Source organism: Zootoca vivipara, chromosome 14 (assembly GCF_963506605.1).
Source record: "Zootoca vivipara chromosome 14, rZooViv1.1, whole genome shotgun sequence".
NCBI lineage: Eukaryota > Metazoa > Chordata > Lepidosauria > Squamata > Lacertidae > Zootoca > Zootoca vivipara.
The window spans coordinates 41,965,727-41,986,674 of NC_083289.1; the positions used below are offsets into that span (position 1 = coordinate 41,965,727).

Sequence of the window (20,948 nt, forward strand, 5' to 3'; positions counted from 1 at the left end):
TAGTGGAGAGGTCACTGTGTAGGATGCAAGGACAGCAAAGGCCAAGAGACTGACGAGAGCAAGTGCACTGCCTGTCTTGAGCCACGGACGGACGCGGTGCCATAAAGCTAGCCTCTCCTCCCTAGAATGCTGGCAAATGAGCAGGATCAACTGCCCTAGAAAGCTGGATTGTGTTGCTTCAGTACCATAATGTTCATCTCAGATGGTACATGCATGGTGAATGGGCCAGGCCATGCAGCTGGAGCTAGTGGAGCACAGTTCAAAGTGTTGGTGCTGACCTTTAAAGCCCTAAATGGCCTTGGTCCAGTATACCTGAAGGAGCGTCTCCACCCCCATCGTTCTGCCCGGACACTGAGGTCCAGTGCCGAGGGCCTTCTGGCGGTTCCCTCTTTGCGAGAAGCCAAGTTGCAGGGAACCAGGCGGAGGGCCTTCTCGGTGGTGGTGCCCGCTCTGTGGAACGCCCTCCCATCAGATGTCAAAGAGAAAAACAGCTACCAGATTTTTAGAAGACATCTGAAGGCAGCTTTATTTTTCTGTTGGAAGCCGCCCAGAGTGGCTGGGGAAACCCAGCCAGATGGGTGGGGGTATAAGCAATAACAATAACAATATTTTTTTAAATTATTATTATTTACATTCCTTACTTAATACCCCATTTGTGAACGTTGCATCATCACCATCGCCATTATTATTATTATTATTATTATTATTATTATTATTATTATTGGTGTCATGGTGGCCCCATGTTGATGTCACAGCGTTCCACTGATGGTGATGTTCTGATTGGCCTTTTCTGTGTAGCAGTCAAAAATCGCAGCTGTCCATTCCATACCTTGCTTTGTTCCAGTCCTTTCTCAATGTTAGCATCAACAAAGTTGTTTTTTTTAAAGAGCGCCTGTACCCCGCTTTTCACAAGACACACCCGCTGCCTACAGGCTTACAGTCTTCAGAAGAAGAAAAGGGAAAGCATGGCACGCAAGGAAAGAGGGACGGGGAGGGAAGAGGAAAATCAAACAGTTGTTTCTATAAAGACCAGCTGGCACACTTTCAGGGGCAGACGGGGCCTGTTGGAGCTGGGTTTCCAGCAAAGCTGGCGAAATGAGCCCTGCTTTCTGTCTCTCCCACTGAGGCAGCCTGATGCTCTCACAGCACAGTCGATAGAGTGAGTGGTAATAATTAGACATTTCTTTTTAAATCAACTATTCTTAAGGTTCATCATGCCACGTCAGGAAGCGCAATTAGCTTTAGCCAAATCTATATTGATTTCCTGGTTCCTTATATAGTCTGCCTGGGTGATTGCCTGTTCTGGAGTGTTACCTTTTCTGGAGTGTTAATCTGGCTTCGCGCCGTTGTACTCGTCGTTGCATTTTTTTTAAAAAAAATAATATTTGAAACAAAACAGTATAGCCTAATCCTAAAAAGTCAGTCACATTGATTCCCACCTTGACTTCCCATATTTCAGAATGATTCTAATGTCACGGAATTCTACTCAATATTGATCCAGTGCAGAACTCCAGTGTAGAGTTAGCAGAGTAAAAGCTTAAACACGTTGCAGGATCCCCCCCCAAAAAAAAATAGACCAGAGGCAATTGTATTTCATCCTGCAGAGCTTTATTGCTACTGAAGGCAAATAAGCATAATGGTCACAAATCCAATACAGTCAGGATTGACACGTTCCATAAGAAATCCAGTTGCAGCAGACTTAACCTAAACTTACAATAAGTAAGTTTGAGCATGTCTCTGAACAAAAAAAGAGAGATTCATTCAGAGGAACATTCAGTTTGCTTCCTGGACTTATGCCACACCAAGGAATCGCCAAACTGAAACATCTAAAACATGTACTTACAATTTGCACCTTTACTCATACATTCCAGCAATCTTCCCCTTTCCCCCCTTATTCGTATGGAGTCCAGTAGCCTTTAAATCGGGCAACCCCAAACTTCGGCCCTCCAGATGTTTTGGGCTACAATTCCCATCTTCCCCGACCACTGGTCCTGTTAGCTAGGGATCATGGGAGTTGTAGGCCAAAACATCTGGAGGGCCGCAGTTTGGGGATGCCTGCTTTAAATGTTAACTTCTACTGAATTAAGGGCATGGTGTAGCTGTTGTGTGAAGTGCAGTAGCATTAAACCCATCTTGGCAACAGGCTGCTGGTGACTAAACTAATGAATGCCTTCCATTTACCAAATTGCCCTTTCGTAATTTGATCTCCACATATCTTCTCTGTCCACCCGGACAGCCTTTCTCCCTTGTCATGTAGTTAAGAAGATGCTGTCTTCTGTTCCGCGTTTCCAGTAGGATGGATGAATGTTGTAAATCCACTTTGCCTTCCAAAAAAGCCTCATCCATTAATTCCTTTCCCCCGAAGCATAATCCAGCTATCGCTTCTTGAGCCACTTTGTGCAAACATTCTTGGTCTCTCAGCTGTCACTTTTCTGTCCTGCTGGCTTTTGTGTTGTCTATTTAAACCCCAGCAGAATGCCAGACCTGTATCCCAGCGCTCTAGCCTGACCCTTGCGGCCCTTTGGGGATATGGACCACTTCCATCGGCCGTCATTCCATCGCACTGTTGCTAATCCACTTGAGAGCTGCGGCAAATAAACGTCCTTTGAGAAACATGACTCCCTTTCCAAAAGGCATTCCATCATGTGGGAGCTCTTCAAGAATCTTTTTTTCTTTTCAATGACTAGTGAAAAGTTTATGCAGAAAGTTCTCCCCTCAATTAATTTTTGCATTATTAAACAAGATCTGCCAATATACAACATGGATTCTTTTTGACGGATTTGAAATGTTAAAAAAAAAATATGTCTAGAGATAAAAATAGAAAAGTCTTTGTGCAGAAAATAATAATAGGGGATCAACAGCATTTGAAATTTGCCAGGTGCAAATTTGGTCATTTGTAGGGATACGGGTGGCGCTGTGGGTTAAACCACAGAGCCTAGGGCTTGCCAATTAGAAGGTTGGTGGTTCGAATCCCCGTGACGGGGTGAGCGACCGTTGCTCGGTCCCAGCTCCTGCCCACCTAGCAGTTCGAAAGCATGTCAAAGTGCAAGTAGATAAATAGGTACCACTCCGGGAAGGTAAACAGCGTTTCCATGTGCTGCTCTGGTTCGCCAGAAGCAGATTTGTCATGCTGGCCATATGACCTGGAAGCTGTACGCCGGCTCCCTCGGCCAATAACGCGAGATGAACGCCGCAACCCTAGAGTCGGTCACAACTGGACCTAATGGTCAGGGTTCCCTTTAACTTTATTGGTCACTTGTAACCAAGGGAAGATGCCCGGGCGCCAGGATGGCGTCTGACGTCTCCACCATCTGGAGGTGCATGCCTGGGGATCCGTAGATCTTTTTACGCATTAGCAGCGAACCCTGTAGAATTGTATCCACGATTTTTTAAAAATCTGTGCAACCAGAACAAATTTCAGAAACCGAAAATTCGTATTGAAAAATACAATTTTTAAGCTGCTTGGCCCCCAAATGGCTACTGGATGTTCCGTTTTGGCAACTGTAACGCCGGTTGAAGGAGCCATTAGGCCCCCTAGCTTATATATCTGACTTTCTAACATCTATTGCAATCAGTGCAGGCTGCCCACCTTGTGGCTTGCAGCTAAGGAACATCTTAGGCTGCCACCTTGAGTGGAATACCTGAAAGCCGGGCATGTGTGTGTCGCTCAGTGTCAGAGCATCTGCTTTGCATGCAGAAGGTCCCCGGGTTCAACCCCTGTTATCTCCAGGTGGGGCTGGGAGAGATTCCTTGCATGAAATCCTGGAAAGCTGCTGCCAGCCAGTGTAGACAGTACTGAACTAGGTGGAAGAATGGACTGACTGCATGCAAGACAACTGTGTTCCTGTGCCCCTTTTTTGTTTGCTTTTAAAGTAATTTTTATTGAAGGTTTTCTTAGTTTACAAAAGCACATGCATTGTCTCCTTTTTCAGGTTGCGTTTTCTACAGATCAGTTACATTTGTGTTGAGACATTACTTGGGTCAGACATTTATAGAGTTGACTGTACCTGCTAATTGACTTAGTACTATAATTACGGAATCCCCAAACACTTGGTTATCATACGTGTATAGTATGCTTATCTTAAGGAGTATGTGCGCTCTTGGAAATATATATATATATTTTTTGATTACAGTTTATTTCTGACACATGTAATTTTCCCCATTGCTGATTCATTCCGAAGTCTGAAATAAGTGCAGCCAATATGAAAGTTGTTCCATTATTGCTGGCGTTCTTGTCTGTATCTTTGATTACAAAGGGTCTTAATCTGTGTTTTGTTGTTGTGAATGCGGCCGGCTTAGTCATCCTTTTGATGCCGGGTGACTCAGATTTGCCATACCGTTTTCCTTCAAACTTCGCACTTGGTTAGAATTTAGACCATGCTAGAGGAGGCTCGGAGCGTATTGCTTCAACCCATGGGTGACCTTTCGAGCAAAGCATTCTTACGAGTCGTAGCCTGCTGTAGATCTATCTTGGTGAGAAACTGTAAGCCTTGGAAAATGTTGCAAATGCGAACGTTTCAGACATGACGTCTGCCGACCAAAAAACGGTGGCCAGTGCTACGGTAACCCTAGAAAGTTCGGTGAATATCTCCTTCACCTCCCAAAGCATCTGCGATAACTTGCTTGAACCTCTAAGAAATAAGTTTAGGGAGCTTTCCTCCCTGTCCTTCAGATGCCTTGACATGGTAACTCTTACGTACTAATGAAAAAAAGTATTTTGGGTACTATAATAATAATAATAATAATAATAATAATAATAATAATAATAATAATTTTATTTATACCCCGCCCTTCCCAGTCAAGACCGGGCTCAGGGCGGCTAACAACAAGAATATCAAAGCAAGCATAAAAGAAACAATTCAATTAAAATGCAGATTAAATACAATGTAAAAATTCAATTTTAAAATTAGGAATCTACAAGTGCAACCTCATTTAAATATCTGTAGGATAAAGCCTTAAAGGGGGGGGGGGGTAACACCGGGGTCAGACTAAGTCAGTCCAAAGGCCAAGTGGAACAGCTCTGTCTTGCAGGCCCTACGAAAAGATGACAACTCCCGCTGGGCCCTAGTCTCCTGAGAGAGAGCGTTCCACCAGGTCGGGGCTAGTACTGAGAAGGCCCTGGTCCTGGTCGAGGCCAGTCTAACCACCCTGTGACTCGGGATCTCCAGTATGTTATTATTCGTGGACCTTAATGTCCTCTGCGGGGCATACCGGGAGAGGCGGCCCCGTAGGTACAAGGGTCCTAAGCTGCATAAGGCTTTGAAGCTCAAAACCAGCACCTTAAACCTGACCCTGTACTCCACCGGGAGCCAGTGCAGCTGGTAGAGCACTGGATGTATGTGATCTCGCAGTGAGGACCCCCGTAAGGAGTCTTGCCGCGGCATCCCATAGAGATTTTGGATTAGTGGAAATATCATGCTTTGGTACAGGAAGTAGAAGGGCTCTGAAGGGCTCATGCCTTGCATGTAGAACAGGGATATGGGATTTATGGCTTTCCAGATGCTGTTGGGCTTCAACACCAGTTAGACTCAGCCAACATTACCAATGGTTGGGGATGAGGGCAGTCGTAGTCCAGGAACACCTGCAGAGCCACAGGTTAACCACCCTTTACCCCAGGTTTAATCCCAACCACCCCCAGAGCACCAAAGGATTTCTGGTAGCCATGTGCTTCTCAGCTTGGATGAATAACATGTTCCAGCTGTTGAGCATGCGTGCAGCTGCACACTTCGTCAGACCCTTGCTCTTCCGGGTGCTCTGACAACCCCCTCCTTAAAAGACGGTCCTGTTTTCTGTTCCTTGGAAGAGTTTTCTGCCGTGTCAGTGCACCAAAATATAAACATAACATTCTGAATATTCAGAGCATAAATCACTTCCGCAACCTGCTTATTTACCTGTGGTTCGCTTTAAAATATGGAACAAATGGACTTCAAAAAAACCACCGATTGTAAGGTTGCACAGTTAATCCATGTAACCGAAGTCTCTTGACAGCCAAAGGACTTGATTTGGGTTGACGTTGCCCTCAGTCCTTGGGGCAAACATGAGAGTGCCTGAACGACCTACGAATTGTCTTGTGACTGTCTGATTACAAATCTTGATGGCTACGATGGATGGCAGCAGCGTGCCTCTTGAGTAGCAGTCGCTGGGGAAAAACAGCAGAGGAGTTCTGCCCTTGGGCTTCCCAGAGGTATCCGATTATCCACTGTGGGAAACAGGATGTTGGACTAGATAAAGTTTTGGTCTGATCCAGCAGGACTCTTGTTCTTCTTTTTGGTGCCTTGTAGTCCACAGATGACGCCAGGAATTAGCTTGATAGGCTCATAACTCACCCTGGGACTTTCTTGCCTTCCACTCTCAATGCACATCCCTTCTCCAAGCTCAGTTGGGAAGGGACTTTCTGGATGCTGACTGACTGAATGATATGTTTGAGGATCACACGGTTTACGATGGTTTTGTTGTTTTTATATTTTCCTCAGATGTGTGCCGCATAGCTTGTTTCCTTGAGTAATCTGATCATTTCTGCCTCTGCTTTGGATATGCCAGATTGGTTGATCTGTGGGCAGCTGCTGGCTTACAGGTTTGTGGGCGAGATGGCCTTTAAGGTCCTTCCAGTGTGGTGTAGTGGTTAAGAGTGGTAGACTCGTAATCTGGGGAACCGGGTTCACGTCTCCGCTCCTCCACATGCAGCTGCTGGGTGACCTTGGGCTAGTCACACTTCTCTGAAGTCTCTCAGCCCCGCTCACCTCACAGAGTGTTTGTTGTGGGAGAGGAAGGGAAAGGAGAACGTTAGCCGCTTTGAGACTCCTTTGGGTAGTGATAAAGCAAGATATCAAATCCAAACTACTACTCTTCTTCTTCTTCTTCTTCTTCTTCTTCTTCTTCTTCTTCTTCCTCTTCCTCTTCCTCTTCCTCTTCCTCTTCCTCTTCCTCTTCCTCTTCCTCTTCTTTTCTCCCAGCTCTTGTGGGGAAGCCCTGTTAACATGGCAGGCTGTATTTTCGTCCTTTCGTAAAATGTTCTTTGCTGGTTTCTCTTCGCCCCACTTCTTTGGGTGCTGCTGGATACTCTTGAGGCCACAGCGAGGCTTTGCAGGCAAAAGCAATGCCACTTTGTGCCATTGGTTTGCCTGCTCTGATGTCACAGCAAGCCTAGGATTAGATAGTCCAGTGCTAAGTGGAGAGAATTTGAATCCAGAGGCGTAGAGGCAACGTTTTTTTTAAATTAACCGCCCTCTCTGCCAGTTATCAGAGGGTTGCAGGACTGCAGGGAGACACACACTGGCCTCTGCCATCAGTCAGGGTGCCAAGACTGCACCCCAGAGCAAAATATCATGAGAAAGGGGAGGCCAACTTGGCCATGAAGGAGCAGGTGTGCTAGTGTTGGCTGTCTTCTCTCCCCACCCCCATTCCTTTTCCATTGCATCTGTTTAGTGATCCTGCGGGCTGTCTTTTCTTTTAATACCACAGTGCTTTAAAAAAATAACTAAATCAGGTGCTTTATCAGTGTTAAATATTAATAATTGTGGTAGTAGCTTCAGTCGATGATGACAATGTAATAATAATAATAATAATGATAGCTGCCCGAGACACAGAGATCTTTCAAACCGAAACGGTTTTTTTGGAGACATTTGTTGCTTTGTAATACGGGCTGGCAGAAATGATCAAAGCGGGTTTGCATACCAGCAGGGCTTTTGTTGGCAAAGGAAGGGGAACAAGCCAGAGGGGAAGGGCTCTCGAGCTCTAATAGCTAGAGGAGGAGCCCCTGCCTGCGTGAGAGCAATAGACTCCGGCTTCCCTCCTGCCAAGGGAGTAGGTGAAATTCTTCTCGAAAAGAAAAGCAGCATCTTTCAGCAGCCGGAAGTTATCCAAGATAGTCGGACAAGCATTTATAATATGAGTGGCTCCTGGCCAAATACTACTCAAGAGCTGGGTTCCCAGCATAGCATGGCTTCCCTTGTGGGCTTGCTTGTTTTAAAATGTCCTGCTTTTGCATCGGGGGGGGGGGTATTTTGGCAGGCGTGCCTGCTTGATTGTGTTTTATACTTTTTTTTGGAAAACAAACGAAGAAGGCACCACACCGGTCCTTATAACGAAAGGTCCCAAAATGTAGACTCGCTTGAAACTTGGTAGATGGGAAGCCAGCAATATTTTATTCTTACCTCTTGGAAAAGATAGCAGAAATGTAAACCACTGAGGGCCAGAGAATAAGACCTCTAGCAATTCTTTCTTTTCTTTTTTAACCTTAAGCAATAAAATAGGAATGTAAATACTGTTGGGTGTTTACGATCTGATTACTGTGAATGAGACTATTGCCATGGTTTCATCTGAACCGTTCAATGCTCTTGAGACCCTTCAGGATGAAAGATGGTCTAAACGTGCAAAATAAATCAATGAATAAAGTGACTCTGGATTGGAGTCTGGGATGTTGGGGGGGAGGACAGGAACGCCCACTCCTTAATATTTATTCAATATCTGTGGATGTTTCCTGACTGCGGAGGAGCCATCTCAAGGCCTTTTTGCTGCCTGAGACAAAGGCCCCACCTGCACTATGCTTTTAAAGCACTGTGGTGCCACTTTAAAGAGCAATGGCTTCCCCCAAAGAATCCTGGGAAATGGAGTTTGTTAAGGATGCTGAGAGTTGCTAGGATACCCCTATTCCCCTCGAAATTTTCAGAGCTGTGTAACAATCAACTCCTTTCCCCGTGGAATTCTGGGAACTGTACCTCTGTGAGGGAAATTCCTAGCAACTCTCAGCACCCTTAACAAACTCCATTTCCCAGGATTCTTTGGGGGAAGCCATTGCTCTTTAAAGTGGTATCATAGTGCTTTGATAGTGCAGATGGGGCCAGAGATGGGGACCCCCACTTCCATGTTCAGTGGTACCTTGGTTCTCAAACTTAATCCGTTCCAGAGGTCCGTTCCAAAATCCAAAGCGCGCTTTCCCATAGAAAGTAATGCAAAATGGATTAATCTGTTCCAGACTTTTAAAAACAACCCCTAAAACAGCAATTTAACATGAATTTTACTACCCAATGAGGCTATTGATCCATAAAATAAAAGCAATAAACAATGTACTGCAGAACTTTACACAATCATTCAATCAATCAATCAGTAGCTGAACAGGGTTCCACACGGTCACAGAAACAAAACAAAAAAAGTCGCAAAAACACAAACACAAAATAAATAGCAAAAGCAGACAGACCTCAGCGTAACACTCAAAACGGAAGTGTGGCACTCAAATCAGAAGCGCAACACTCAAAACGGAGCACGTTCAGCTTCCGCAAAGGGTTTGCAAACTGGAGCACTTGGTTCTGGGTTTGCAGTGTTTGGGTTCCAAGTTGTTTGAGTACCAAGGCGTTTGAGAACCAAGGTATCACTGTACAGAAGTTAACTGGCCTGGAAGTCAAACCTTACTTTATGCCTGGCTACAGGGAAGGAGCTTCTACTGTAGGACGCTAAACTAGGGCAAAGGGTGCAGGATAGGCCCCACATGGCACAAAACGCAGCATCCCAACCCATCACCTCTCTTTGCTGCCCCAAATGGTGTAGCCACCCCCCAATCTTCCTGATGATGATGCTGGGTCTGTTTAAATGGACAGTTCACCTGTAGGAATGGCACAGGCAGACAGATTTGGATTTGAGGAACAGCAGCTTTTAGGAGACAAAATCAGAAGGTTTCCAGCTGGAGTTGCCGGTGAGAGGTGCCCAGTAACCTCTTGGGGCCCTTACGCTCCTTGCAGTAGGAAAGTCTGTCTGTCTGTACTCATGCTTGGCTTGTATATACAGCCATATCTCAGCTTAAGTACGCCTCGGTTTGAGTATTTTCAGTTTAATTACTCTGTGGACCTGTATGGAATGGATTAATCCACTTTCCATTACTTTCAATGGAAAAGTTCGCTTCAGGTTAAGTACGCTTCAGGTTAAGTACAGACTTCCGGAACCAATTACACTCATACCTTGGGTTAAGTATGCTTCAGTTTAATTACTCTGTGGACCTGTCTGGAACGGATTAATCCACTTTACATTACTTTCAATGGGAAAGTTCGCTTCAGGTTAAGTACGGACTTCCAGAACCAATTACACTCATACTTTGGGTTAAGTACGCTTCAGTTTAAGTACTCCGTGGACCGTCTGGAACGGATTAATCCACTTTCCATTACTTTCAATGGGAAAGTTTGCTTCAGGTTAAGTACGCTTCAGGTTAAGTACAAACTTCCGGAACCAATTGTGTTTGTAAACCGAGGTACCACTGTATTTGTAAAGAAAGTAGCTATTACAAGACCCCCATAAGCTTTTGGCCCCTTTTCAAAGGAAGCGAAACCCATTTGGCAGCACTACACCTCAAACTTCTCACCTCTTGGAAGCAACAATGCTTTTCTGCTGCAGAACGGGATACACAAAAACACCCACAAGCCTCAGTCCAGCTGCGTACACACCCTGTCAGAAAATAGGCCGCAGTGCCAATTTGGCAGGGAGAGCCGAGTGACGATGGGGCCCGGATCCGGTTCCTGAACAGCTCTCCTGTACCTTTGCCAATTTTATTTAATAAATTTACATCCGGCCTGCCTTCTATAATTTGAGCCCAAGGCAGTATTTGTAGGGTTCCCAGGTGGTCGCTTTAGCAGGCAACGATCGCATCCGGACTTCCTGAGCTTCAGGAAGGTTGCTGAGCCATGTGCCTTTAAGCCAGGTGTGTGCAGACGCCAGGCTTGCAAGATCTTCATGGGTTTGCGCTAGAACACCCAAGGCTCACCAGCAGGAGCCAGAGGCAAAACAGTGGTTCAAGGAGCCAGATCTAACATGCTGGCTTATGGGGAAGAGCCAGTTGCCTCTCCCAGGCACAGAACTTGCTTGCCCATGCAAACCTACATCTGAGATGCTGCAGAACAGAGATTCTAATAGCCCAATATTTTTCTTGGTGTGTCTGTGGGGAGAGGTATTTTAGTTGCCACTAATTGTTTAAAAGTTAGCTAGAAATCCTTACTGGTCTTCTACAAACCCTCTAGCAAACCAATATACCCCGATTTGCATTTTGCTTGCGCCTGCTTTTTTAAACCTTACCCTGGAAGCTCTGCAATAGCTCTCAACTCGAGCAGAGGAGTCACTGCTGTTGAAGTTTGTGCTATTCGTCATCCATAGGGTTGCCAGACTCAATAGAGGACAGGACTTCTGTGCCTTTAATTGCCCTGCTCTCTTTTGAGTCTGGAAACCTTAAAGAGAAACCAGCAGACCCTTTGCTTGGAAATTAAACAAAGGGTCTGCTGGTTTCTCTTTAAGGTTTCCAGACGCAGGGCAGTTAAAGGCACAGAGGTCCTGTCCTCTATTGAGTCTGGCAACCCTACTCATCCAGCTAAAAGGATGTCTATACAAGACACTTGCTTCTGTGTGTGTGTGCATGCAAATGACCCCCTCCTCTAGCAGGATTGGAACGGTCTTGCGTAACTGGACACTTGAAACTTTGTTCTTTGCTGACCCTAATGCATTAACAAGCCTTTAACGCCTGTATGTTTCCAATGCAGGTGGCAAAAGTGGAATATGTTAGAAAAAAGCCAAAATTAAAAGAAGTCCTGGTGAAGCTAGAAGAGCACATGGAATGCACCTGTACGTCGTCAAATTCTAATTCAGATTTTCGAGAAGAGGAAACGGGTATGTTGACATTCGGTTGGGGATGGGCTTTAATTTAAGCTGAAGCGACTGGGTACGAAGTTCTCTGGGGAGAGGGGAGGGGTCTCAAGCACTTAAAACCAGGAGGAGGAGAACAGGTGGTGGCGAGAAGTTCCAATCACAGCATTTGGACCTGTGCTTTACTCGTTTACTTAAATATTCTTATATCGCTCCTTTCTGATAAAATGTTCAAAGCGGCTTGCAACACAGTATTGGGATACAATACAGTAAAACCCAAATTCAGCGATAAAAAGCAGCAATAGGTGGCAGATTGTGGGTTGTGGCCAATTAAATCTTACTTAGAGTAGACCCACTGAAATCAATGGATTTAAATTAATCTCCATTGACTTTAAGGCTGCAACGCTGTAACTTAAAACCGAGGATTCACATGCTAGGAGAGCTAAAATTATCATCTAGGCAGACCAAATGGCTAAGCTCCTCGTAAAGTGACGAAAGAGGGAGTGTGGCGAGTCTCTTAGTTAACTTTGAAGTCCTCCCCTTCCTCTAGGCAACTCAGAGCAGCGCATAAGGGATTCCCCTGGTGGCATCTCAGCCAGGTGTAATGGCCAGGAATCCATGCCTTGCTGGCTTTATATCAGGAGATTGAGTCAGTCGGATTTGCATTGTTTATAGCTAATGGCCACTACAATTTAATTCACAAAACACCTGGAGGAAGGTAACACACAAGTGTTCAGAAATGTGGGTTGTTAGGTTTTTTTTGTTTTTGTTTTTTTACCTTGTTGAGTTCCTCTTATCAATTAAACAAATTAAAAATTCCCTGGGCAGTCAGTGCTGTTTCAGACCAAAAGGGAAATCTGTAGATTTCTCACTGCTGGCACATGGAAAGCTACCCTATTACAGGTAACAAACTTGTTGACATCGGCCAACGACAATCTATTTTTTAAATAGCTCCCTTGTAGGATTTTAAAGGTTTTTTCAGGGAAGGGATAAGTCACTAGGTGAGTTGTACTGTATAAAGGGCAAAACAGAGTACTGTCGTACCTCAGAATTTGAACACGCCGTGAGACAAACGTTTTGGCTCCCAAATGCCACAAACCTGGAAGTGATTGTTCCGGTTTGTGAATGTTTTTTGGAACCCGAACGTCTGAGAAGGCTTCCAATTGGCTGCAGGAGCTTCCTGCAGCCAATCAGAAGCTGCGCCTTGGTTTCCGAACGTTTTGGAAGTCGAACAGACTTGCGGAACGGATTCCGTTCGACTTCCGAGATACGACTGTATAGCATAAGCAGAGGTGAAAGGGCAACAGGCAGATGATGAAAGAACTCTAAAAATCAAGCACTGTTTCAGATTTGGCTCACGCTTGTTGCTGTTGTTTTGCTGTCAAATTTGTGTAATGGTAAGGGACGCGGGTGGCGCTGTGGGTTAAACCACAGAGCCTAGGGCAGGGGTCCCCAGACTTACCGGCGTTTGGGCCGGTTCCCACGGCGACGATTGCGCGGCGGGCCGGCGGGCGGGGGAGTGCGCGCCCGTGCGCATGCGCACGGCCGCTTACTGGCGCGGCGGCGCGCTTCCAGGGTGGGAAAAGCGCCGAAAATCCGTTGTGCGCATGCGCGTGGGCCTCCCCCGACCCGGAAGTGCAGCAGAAAGGACTTCTTCCGGGTCGGGAGAGGCCCATACGCATGCGCAGAAAGGAATTTCGGCGCTTTTTTCCCAACCCGGAAGAGCGCTGCCGCGCCGTAACAGCGGGCGGTGGCGGGCGGCGGGGGTCGTCGCGGGCCGGATTGGCAGGCTAACTGGGCCGCATCCGGCCCCCGGGCCGTAGTCTGGGGACCCCTGGCCTAGGGCTTGCCGATCAGAAGGTCGGCGGTTCGACTCCCGTTGCTCGGTCCCTGCTCCTGCCTACCTAGCAGTTCGAAAGCACGTCAAAGTGCAAGTAGATAAATAGGGACCGCTCCGGCGGGAAGGTAAACGGCGTTTCCGTGCGCTGCTCTGCTTCACCAGAAGCGGCTCAGTCATGCTGGCCACATGACCCGGAAGCTGTACGCCGGCTCCCTCAGCCAGTAAAGCGAGGTGAGCGCCGCAACCCCAGAGTCATCCGCGACTGGACCTAACGGTCAGGGGTCCCTTTACCTTTAAGGATTAATGGGAAAGGGCCATTTGTTCAGTCATGGAGCACATGCATCCTTTTCATTCCATTCCCAGCATCTCCAGGTAGGTTTGGGAATCACCCCCTTCCAGATACCATGAAGAGCACCTGCCTGTCAATGTAGACAGCTATTGAACTAAACAGACCCAGTGGCCTGACTCATACAATTTAAGGTAGCTTCCAGTGTTCCTTTAGCCATTCAGTTATAATTCTGAACACACTTAGAGAGGAGGGAGTGGGGCTGTGGTATGTGCCCTACTCTCCTGAGCAAGATAAGCATAGAGCTTGAAAGAACCTGTACCCCTAGGATACCCAGTTGTGGTTGCAGAGCCTGTACCCCAGGGTAACCCATGTTGTGTCCAGTTATGGTACCTTCTCCCCCCCCACCAGGTTCGTACATAAATGTTATGGGGGCAAAACTTTTTACATAAGTTTCATGTGATAACTCGAATGGTCCTGTCCCAAATGCTATGCAATTTCTGCACCCGGCACATGCCGAGACCACATAACACCGGTCTTGAAAGATCTACATTGGCTCCCAGTACGTTTCCGAGCACAATTCCAAGTGTTGGTGCTGACCTTTAAAGCCCTAAATGGCCTCGGTCCAGTATACCTGAAGGAGCGTCTCCACCTCCATCATTCTGCCCGGACACTGAGGTCCAGCACCGAGGGCCTTCGGGCGGTTCCCTCCTTGCGAGAAGCCAAGTTGCAGGGAACTAGGCAGAGGACCTTCTCGGTGGTGGCGCCTGCCCTGTGGAACGCCCTCCCAAGAAATGTCAAAAAGGAAAACAACTACCAGACTTTTAGAAGACATCTGAAGGCAGCCCTGTTCGGGGAGGCTTTTAATGTTTAATAGATTGTTGTGTTTTATTCTTCTGTTGGAAGCCGCCCAGAATGGCTGGGGAGACCCGGCCAGATGGGCGGGGTATAAATAATAAATTATTATTATTATTATTATCTTGGAGAGGTATAACTAAACACCTTAAGCAGGTGGAGCAAATTGCTGTTCTTTTATTTATTTTTTGGAGAAGGACCAATGGAAACGATTGAAAAAAAATTTAAATCAATAAATGCATTGCCTTTGGGTGTTTGCTTCTTCTTCTTCTTTTTACACCATGCCTGCCCTTGTGTCAACAGGAAGGCCTGGGGGGAAAGGTAAAAAACGGAAAAGAAAAAAGTTAAAACCCTCATAAAAAAATACTGCCGATGACCAGGTAGGACCTGCCTGCTGAAACTACCCTTAATACCACAAGCAACTGAAAATATAATCAGCTCTTCTCACTCCACCTAATCACTGTTCAGAAATCTTTACACGTGGCTCTTTTGCAGCAGCCAAGAAATCAGAAATGATTGGCTCAGATAATTCCTTTCACGAGTTTCTTTTCCCCTTGACAGCTATGCTTGTTGCTGCAAGCACCCCACACCCCTTCTTTCCTTTCCTTTCCATAATTTAATTTTGGAGGGATTAATATGAAACTCTTGCAATCTGCAGCTCCCTGCTATTTTTGAATTGCTGTTGATTTCCAAGGGTGGCTCAGGTGTTCTGTGATAATACTGAAATGCTATTGAACAAGGAATAATATTTGCTTGATGTTTGTTGCATTTATATACCACCCTTCTGTCCGAGGAGCTTGAGGGGGTGGGGACACAGTTCTCCCTCTCCTCACTTAATCCCCACAACAACCCTGTGAGGTAGGTTAGGCTGAGAGGCAATGAATGGCCCAAGGTGGGGATTTGAACCCTGGTCTCCCAGGTTGAAGTCTGGCACTCTAATCACCACACCACGCTGGCCCTCAAACATGCACCATCAATAAAATATGGCCTGCCACTTCTATTCCTATTCCAGCAGGCTTGTACCAGATTTGAATGTGGCCTTAGTCTTCAGGGATATATTAGGAGCCAAGGGTGTAGAGTTTTGCTGTAAGAAGATCTGCTTCATCAGGCACGCCCCATAGAAGAAATCTCCCTTAGCGTAGTAGAGATGAAGGGAAAGGTTCCTGAGTGTTGCACTGAAAAAGCTGAATTATTTAACAGCACTGTGCAAATGATATGTGTAAAGGAACTTAATGTATTTTCTGTCAACTGGATAGTCTTTATGAACTACTGGGGGGGGGGAGAGAACTGTTAAGGATAGTACTCTGGTCTGTTGCAAGTCCTGTCTTCCAGGTGAGCCCAGAACTTATGGGAACTGTATTATACAGGTGAAACTCGGAAAATTAGAATATCGTCGAAAAGTGCATTTATTTCAGTAATGCAACTTTTTATTTTTTTTATTTTAATTTTTACAAATGCTTTCTTTTGGAAATTCCGCAGTAATAAAACAAACAGTTACAATAAAAAAAATAAACATCACTATTACATTTCATTAATTACATTCCATTTATAATTGACCCGCCTAACAGCAAATAATTACAATTACAACAAATAAAGGCTCGACATAACTTGCTTTGCATGTCATGCATCTATCTCATATATTGGTTTCACCTTTTAAGTTGCGTTACTGAAATAAATGCACTTTTCGACGATATTCTAATTTTCCAAGTTTCACCTGTGTAAGCAAAGGTTTTGGCAGGTTAAATCTAAGCATGCAACACAGTCAAAAGATAACGACAATGAGTAGTTTATTGGCTGCCATTAGGAACCCTGCACATTTTGTGTTTTTATCCTGTATTTTTATGTTGTGAACAGCCCTGAGATCCTCGGATGAAGGGCAGTATATAAACCTGATGATGATGATGAAGATGATCATCATCACCCAGAAGGGGTGTGGGCACCACTTTTTATGTGATCACTGGACAGCTCAGTTGGTTAGAGTGTGGTGCTGGTACAGTCAAGGTTACGGGACTCCATGATTCTACGTAAATATAATTCATCTCATGGCACTGCCGAGATGTTGAAAGGTTCAGCTCCATTTGTGATGGGGCCAGTCCCATGAGTCCTTCCCGTATCCATTCAGGGAATGGAGTGTGGAAAACTCATGCGGTGCTAGCACTCTAATGCCTAATTTTTTTAAAAAAGCAACGGTGGTAAGTTGCTTCCTCCTGCCCCCTGCTCCCCCCAGTTTGCCTCCATCTTGCACCACTGGCCATGCTGGCTTGCGGTTGGAGGCTGACCACCTCTGTAAGGTAGAGTTATCTCTCACTTGGACTACTGCAGTGCGCTCTACATGAGGCTACCTTTGAAGGTGACCCGGAAACTATAATTAATCCAGAATGCGGCAGCTAGACTGGTGACTGGGAGCAGCTGCTGAGACCTGAGACCACATAACACCAGTCTTGAAAGACCTGCATTGGCTCCCAGTACGTTTCCGGGCACAATTCAAAGTGTTGGTGCTGACCTTTAAAGCCCTAAACGGCCTCGGTCCAGTATACCTGAAGGAGCGTCTCCACCTCCATCACTCTGCCCGGACACTGAGGTCCAGTGCCGAGGGCCTTCTGGCAGTTCCCTCGCTGCGAGAAGCCAAGTTACAGGGAACCAGGCAGAGGGCCTTCTGGGTAGTGGCACCCGCCCTGTGGAACGCCCTCCCACCAGATGTCAAAAAGAAAAATAACTACCAGACTTTTAGAGGACATCTGAAGGCAGCCCTGTTTAGGGAAGCTTTTAATCTTTAAGAAATTAGTGTATTTTAATATTTCTGTTGGAAGCCGCCCAGAGTGGCTGGGGAAACCCATCCAGATGGGCGGGGTATAAATTTATTATTATTATTATTATTATTATTATTATTATTATTATTATTATTAGGCCGCAGGTTAGCAACCCCTGAACTAAAGTGTGAGAAAGCCACTCCCAGTACCCCTGTTATATCATGTAAAGGCCACGTAAGTAACTCTTCAGTCAGGAATGAGGAGGGGGGGCCCCCAAAAATGATCTTAAGAGGGAAGTTCAATCTTCTAATTGCCTTGTGCCCCCCCATCCCTTTTCTCTTTCTCTTTTGCAGATGTAAGGTGAAAATAAGCTAGAAAACATTTCTCTCTGGGACATGGATGTACATTGTTTGTTACATTCCTGAACCTACTGTGTATGGTGCTTTAATGACTGTATACTTCATTCATTCTCCTGCGTTGGGGAGGGAAATTGTCTTAGAGAAAGAGAGAGAGAAAGAGAGAGAGAGAGAGAGACTTCACAAGAACAAGAGAGACAATGTACATTTGTTTAATACGACATCAAAGCAAGTATTGTAGCACTCTACGAAACAATGCGAAGTTTCCCTGTCCAAAACAACAACAACAAACAACCCAAGAAAGACAACTTGAGAAAAAATAATAATGGCATTGGTAGAGGAATACCAAGAGTACCCTGGCAACACGACAAAAGACAATGCTAAATTAAGTGAAGAACAGATTTCCTCTGAGAAGCACGGTCAGTGGTGCTTTCTCTTCCGTTTGTTTTTGTCGAGAAATGTGCCTACATTCTTGATGAAGATGGATGGACATGGATGGATGGACACTGATGGAGTTTAGGCACACATACAAAAATAATAAAAAAAGGAGGAATGTATCAAACGCCACAGCAGACACTTATAGAAGCAGTGCGATTTTGCTTGACGGTATTTTAACGTCTATACAAAAAAAAAAAATCCTTCTGGGGCGCCTTAAGTGGATGTTTTGGTTTTGTTTTTTGTTTTTTTTACACCATAAAGTTATTATTAAGCTTTCTTTTTACTCTTTGCCTAGCTTTTTATTATCCTTTTTGGACTACATTTACCAATAACCCATATAGAAGACTGCTGTAGCGATGGCGGAATGGGACACACAGACAAGTATGGAATTTCTCCTAGCGGGATGCAAACTAATGAGATGTATTAAAATAAAAATGGTATACCTATGCATAATTTTCTAAATGTTTCTTGGTTTATGTCCCATTTCCTCTCTCCTCCCCGCCCCCCACCTCTCCCATTCCCACACACATTATTTAAAACAGTGGCTTTTCAAAAGTCTTGCCAGGGTTTGTTTGGTTTTTTGTCGGCGAAAAGGATTGTAATAATGGAAGGTTGGGTGCCGCTGATCTTCCTCTGCCAAGTACAGCCACAGAGCAGAGATCAGGTGGAGGTGGGGTGGATTCGTCAAGGCATTTTTGTTAACGAGGCAACAGCAAGGCCCAGTAGTATTGGCCCTTGTGTGTGTTAAAGGATGCCCGAGAATATACCCAGAATCCTCGGCAACGTGCAAGAGTTTTGTGGCTGATGCCCAAGAGTTTCCTCGACAAGACAGGTCAACAGATCTTCCTGAGGGGAAGAAGTTTGAAAGTCACTGCTTTATTTTTTAGAGACAAAAAAAAAAAACCCCAGCGCCACAACTCCCTGATGTGCATAAGCAACCTTTGGCTATATGCGAGCAGTTTGTGTGTGTGTGTGTGTGTTGGGGTGTGGGGAGACACCAGTTGCTGATCAGTGATGTTGTGGTAGCAACTGCCATGCCTCTCCGTAGACAAATCCCTTCTACTATTTCACATGTTTAATCTATGTGAGATGTACAAACTCTTCTTGTTGTCCGTATTGTATGATGTCACTGTGGCACGGGGGTGACCCTGCCGAAAAGCCTAAATTTCTTTATTTTTGGTATTAAAAAAAAGTTATGCTTTAAGTGTATTTAACAAAATAAGTGGTTTATTTTGTAAAGGTGAAGTTTGTATTTTTTAAAATCTAAAATTAATGGTTTTACATACCCGAGAAAGCCTGCTATGTTTTCTTGAAGAAGGGGAAAAGGGGGTGGGGGTGGGGGGTGGGGGGTCAGGGAATGCATATTATGGGAGTGTTTTTCTAGCCGCCATTAATAGCCCATATAATTTAAAATATTATTTTCATTGTAGCAGGGTATGTGAAAAGACTTAGGCCTTGCCCCTTGCAGCATCCACCCCCAACCTGGCATATCCTCTGGACCTTGTGGGACTTCCAACTCCCATCAGCCACAACCAGCATGGCCAATAGTCAGGGATGATGGGAGTTGTAGTCCAACAACATCTGGAGGGCACCAGACTCTGGGTCGTGCTGCTGTCCTGTATGCTCAAAGGACAACATTTTATGTTCAACATTCTCTCAATAATTCCATAGGCACTGTGCAATTCCAGAGGGCACTTCAAGCTTGTAAAATCTAATTTATCTCCCCGCTCTGAACCCCAACGTCCACCAAGTGAAAAACTGTGTTTTAGAAGAGTGAGCATACATTTACAATCAAGGCGTGGTTAAGTGTACGCCCAGGATTTTGCTTTTGGTACTAGATCTGAGCTTTTAGTCTAATAGTACAAAAATCAGTTCCTGGTCTCCCCCTGCTCCCCCGCGAGCTTTCTTCTTTCCATCATCCTGCTTCTGGAAAAAATGACAACTCAGGGTCAGAAATCTACTCCAAATCCCCCAGAGATCCACTGGTAATCTGATCTATTCTCTACCCACCCTCGCCATAGGACACAGGCAATAACTGCTGCCCTTCCATGCACTCATTTCTGTGAGATGCACAGAGTTCCTTCCCGTCTTTGATGGGAACAGGATTGGCCCATGTCTAGGTACTTCCAGAACTGGACCACCTTCAATGTTGCCTCAGACCACCTGATTTGACCCTTTGAGAATATAGGACTATGCAAGCTGTTTTATGGTAGCCCAGTTGGCCAACTTGCCTTACTAAGTTCCCTTTCATGCCTTAGCTTATGGTACGGCACCTTCTCTTCCCCAGGCCGTTCAAGTTCAAGTGTTTGTTGTCAGGTCAGACTGTGTCCAAGTGCTTCTTACACTGACTCGGTTGAGGACCCAGAGGTCCCTTTCACACATTATGAATTTATATCAAAGGAGTAATCCTACACACTGGTCCTCACCTTGTCTTCAAAGGCTGTGAACCATCAGTTTGGATCAGACTATGTTGGCTGTGCAAGAGCAAACAGCTCAATGTCCACATAGATCATTCTTTCCAAGCACTGGTCACGGGGACCCTCGATACATAAGGGGCTCCCGATTATGGATTTGGTCACTGTGAGGTGTGTCGGAATTTAAACTGAAAGCACATTGTATTCACTCTTCCCCTGTTATGTTTCCAGGCAACTAGTGTTTTGTGCACATTCAACCCAAAATGCAAATTCTGGACCAGGATCACCCATACACCGGGACAGACCACATTCTGAAATGGGAATAAAACCTTGCTTCTTTTAGAAACCATATTCTTGTTTGACATCATTTTTAGTCTGTTCCTGCTGAATGTA

At 45.4% G+C, this 20,948-nt stretch overlaps 1 protein-coding gene across 2 annotated transcripts in view; it reads left to right on the top strand.

The window, feature by feature from the left end:
* The window catches only part of PDGFA (platelet derived growth factor subunit A), a gene marked incomplete at its 5' end in the record, with an annotated part of 71,578 nt that extends 52,484 nt beyond the window's left edge, over nt 1–19,094 (top strand). The window contains 3 exon segments of one of the 2 annotated variants that reach the window (XM_060282839.1): nt 11,514–11,640; nt 14,901–14,977; nt 17,701–19,094. In XM_060282839.1, coding sequence (XP_060138822.1) covers nt 11,514–11,640; nt 14,901–14,956 — 183 coding nt within the window. 2 annotated transcript variants of the gene reach the window in all.
* Nucleotides 19,095–20,948: the final 1,854 nt, after the last annotated feature.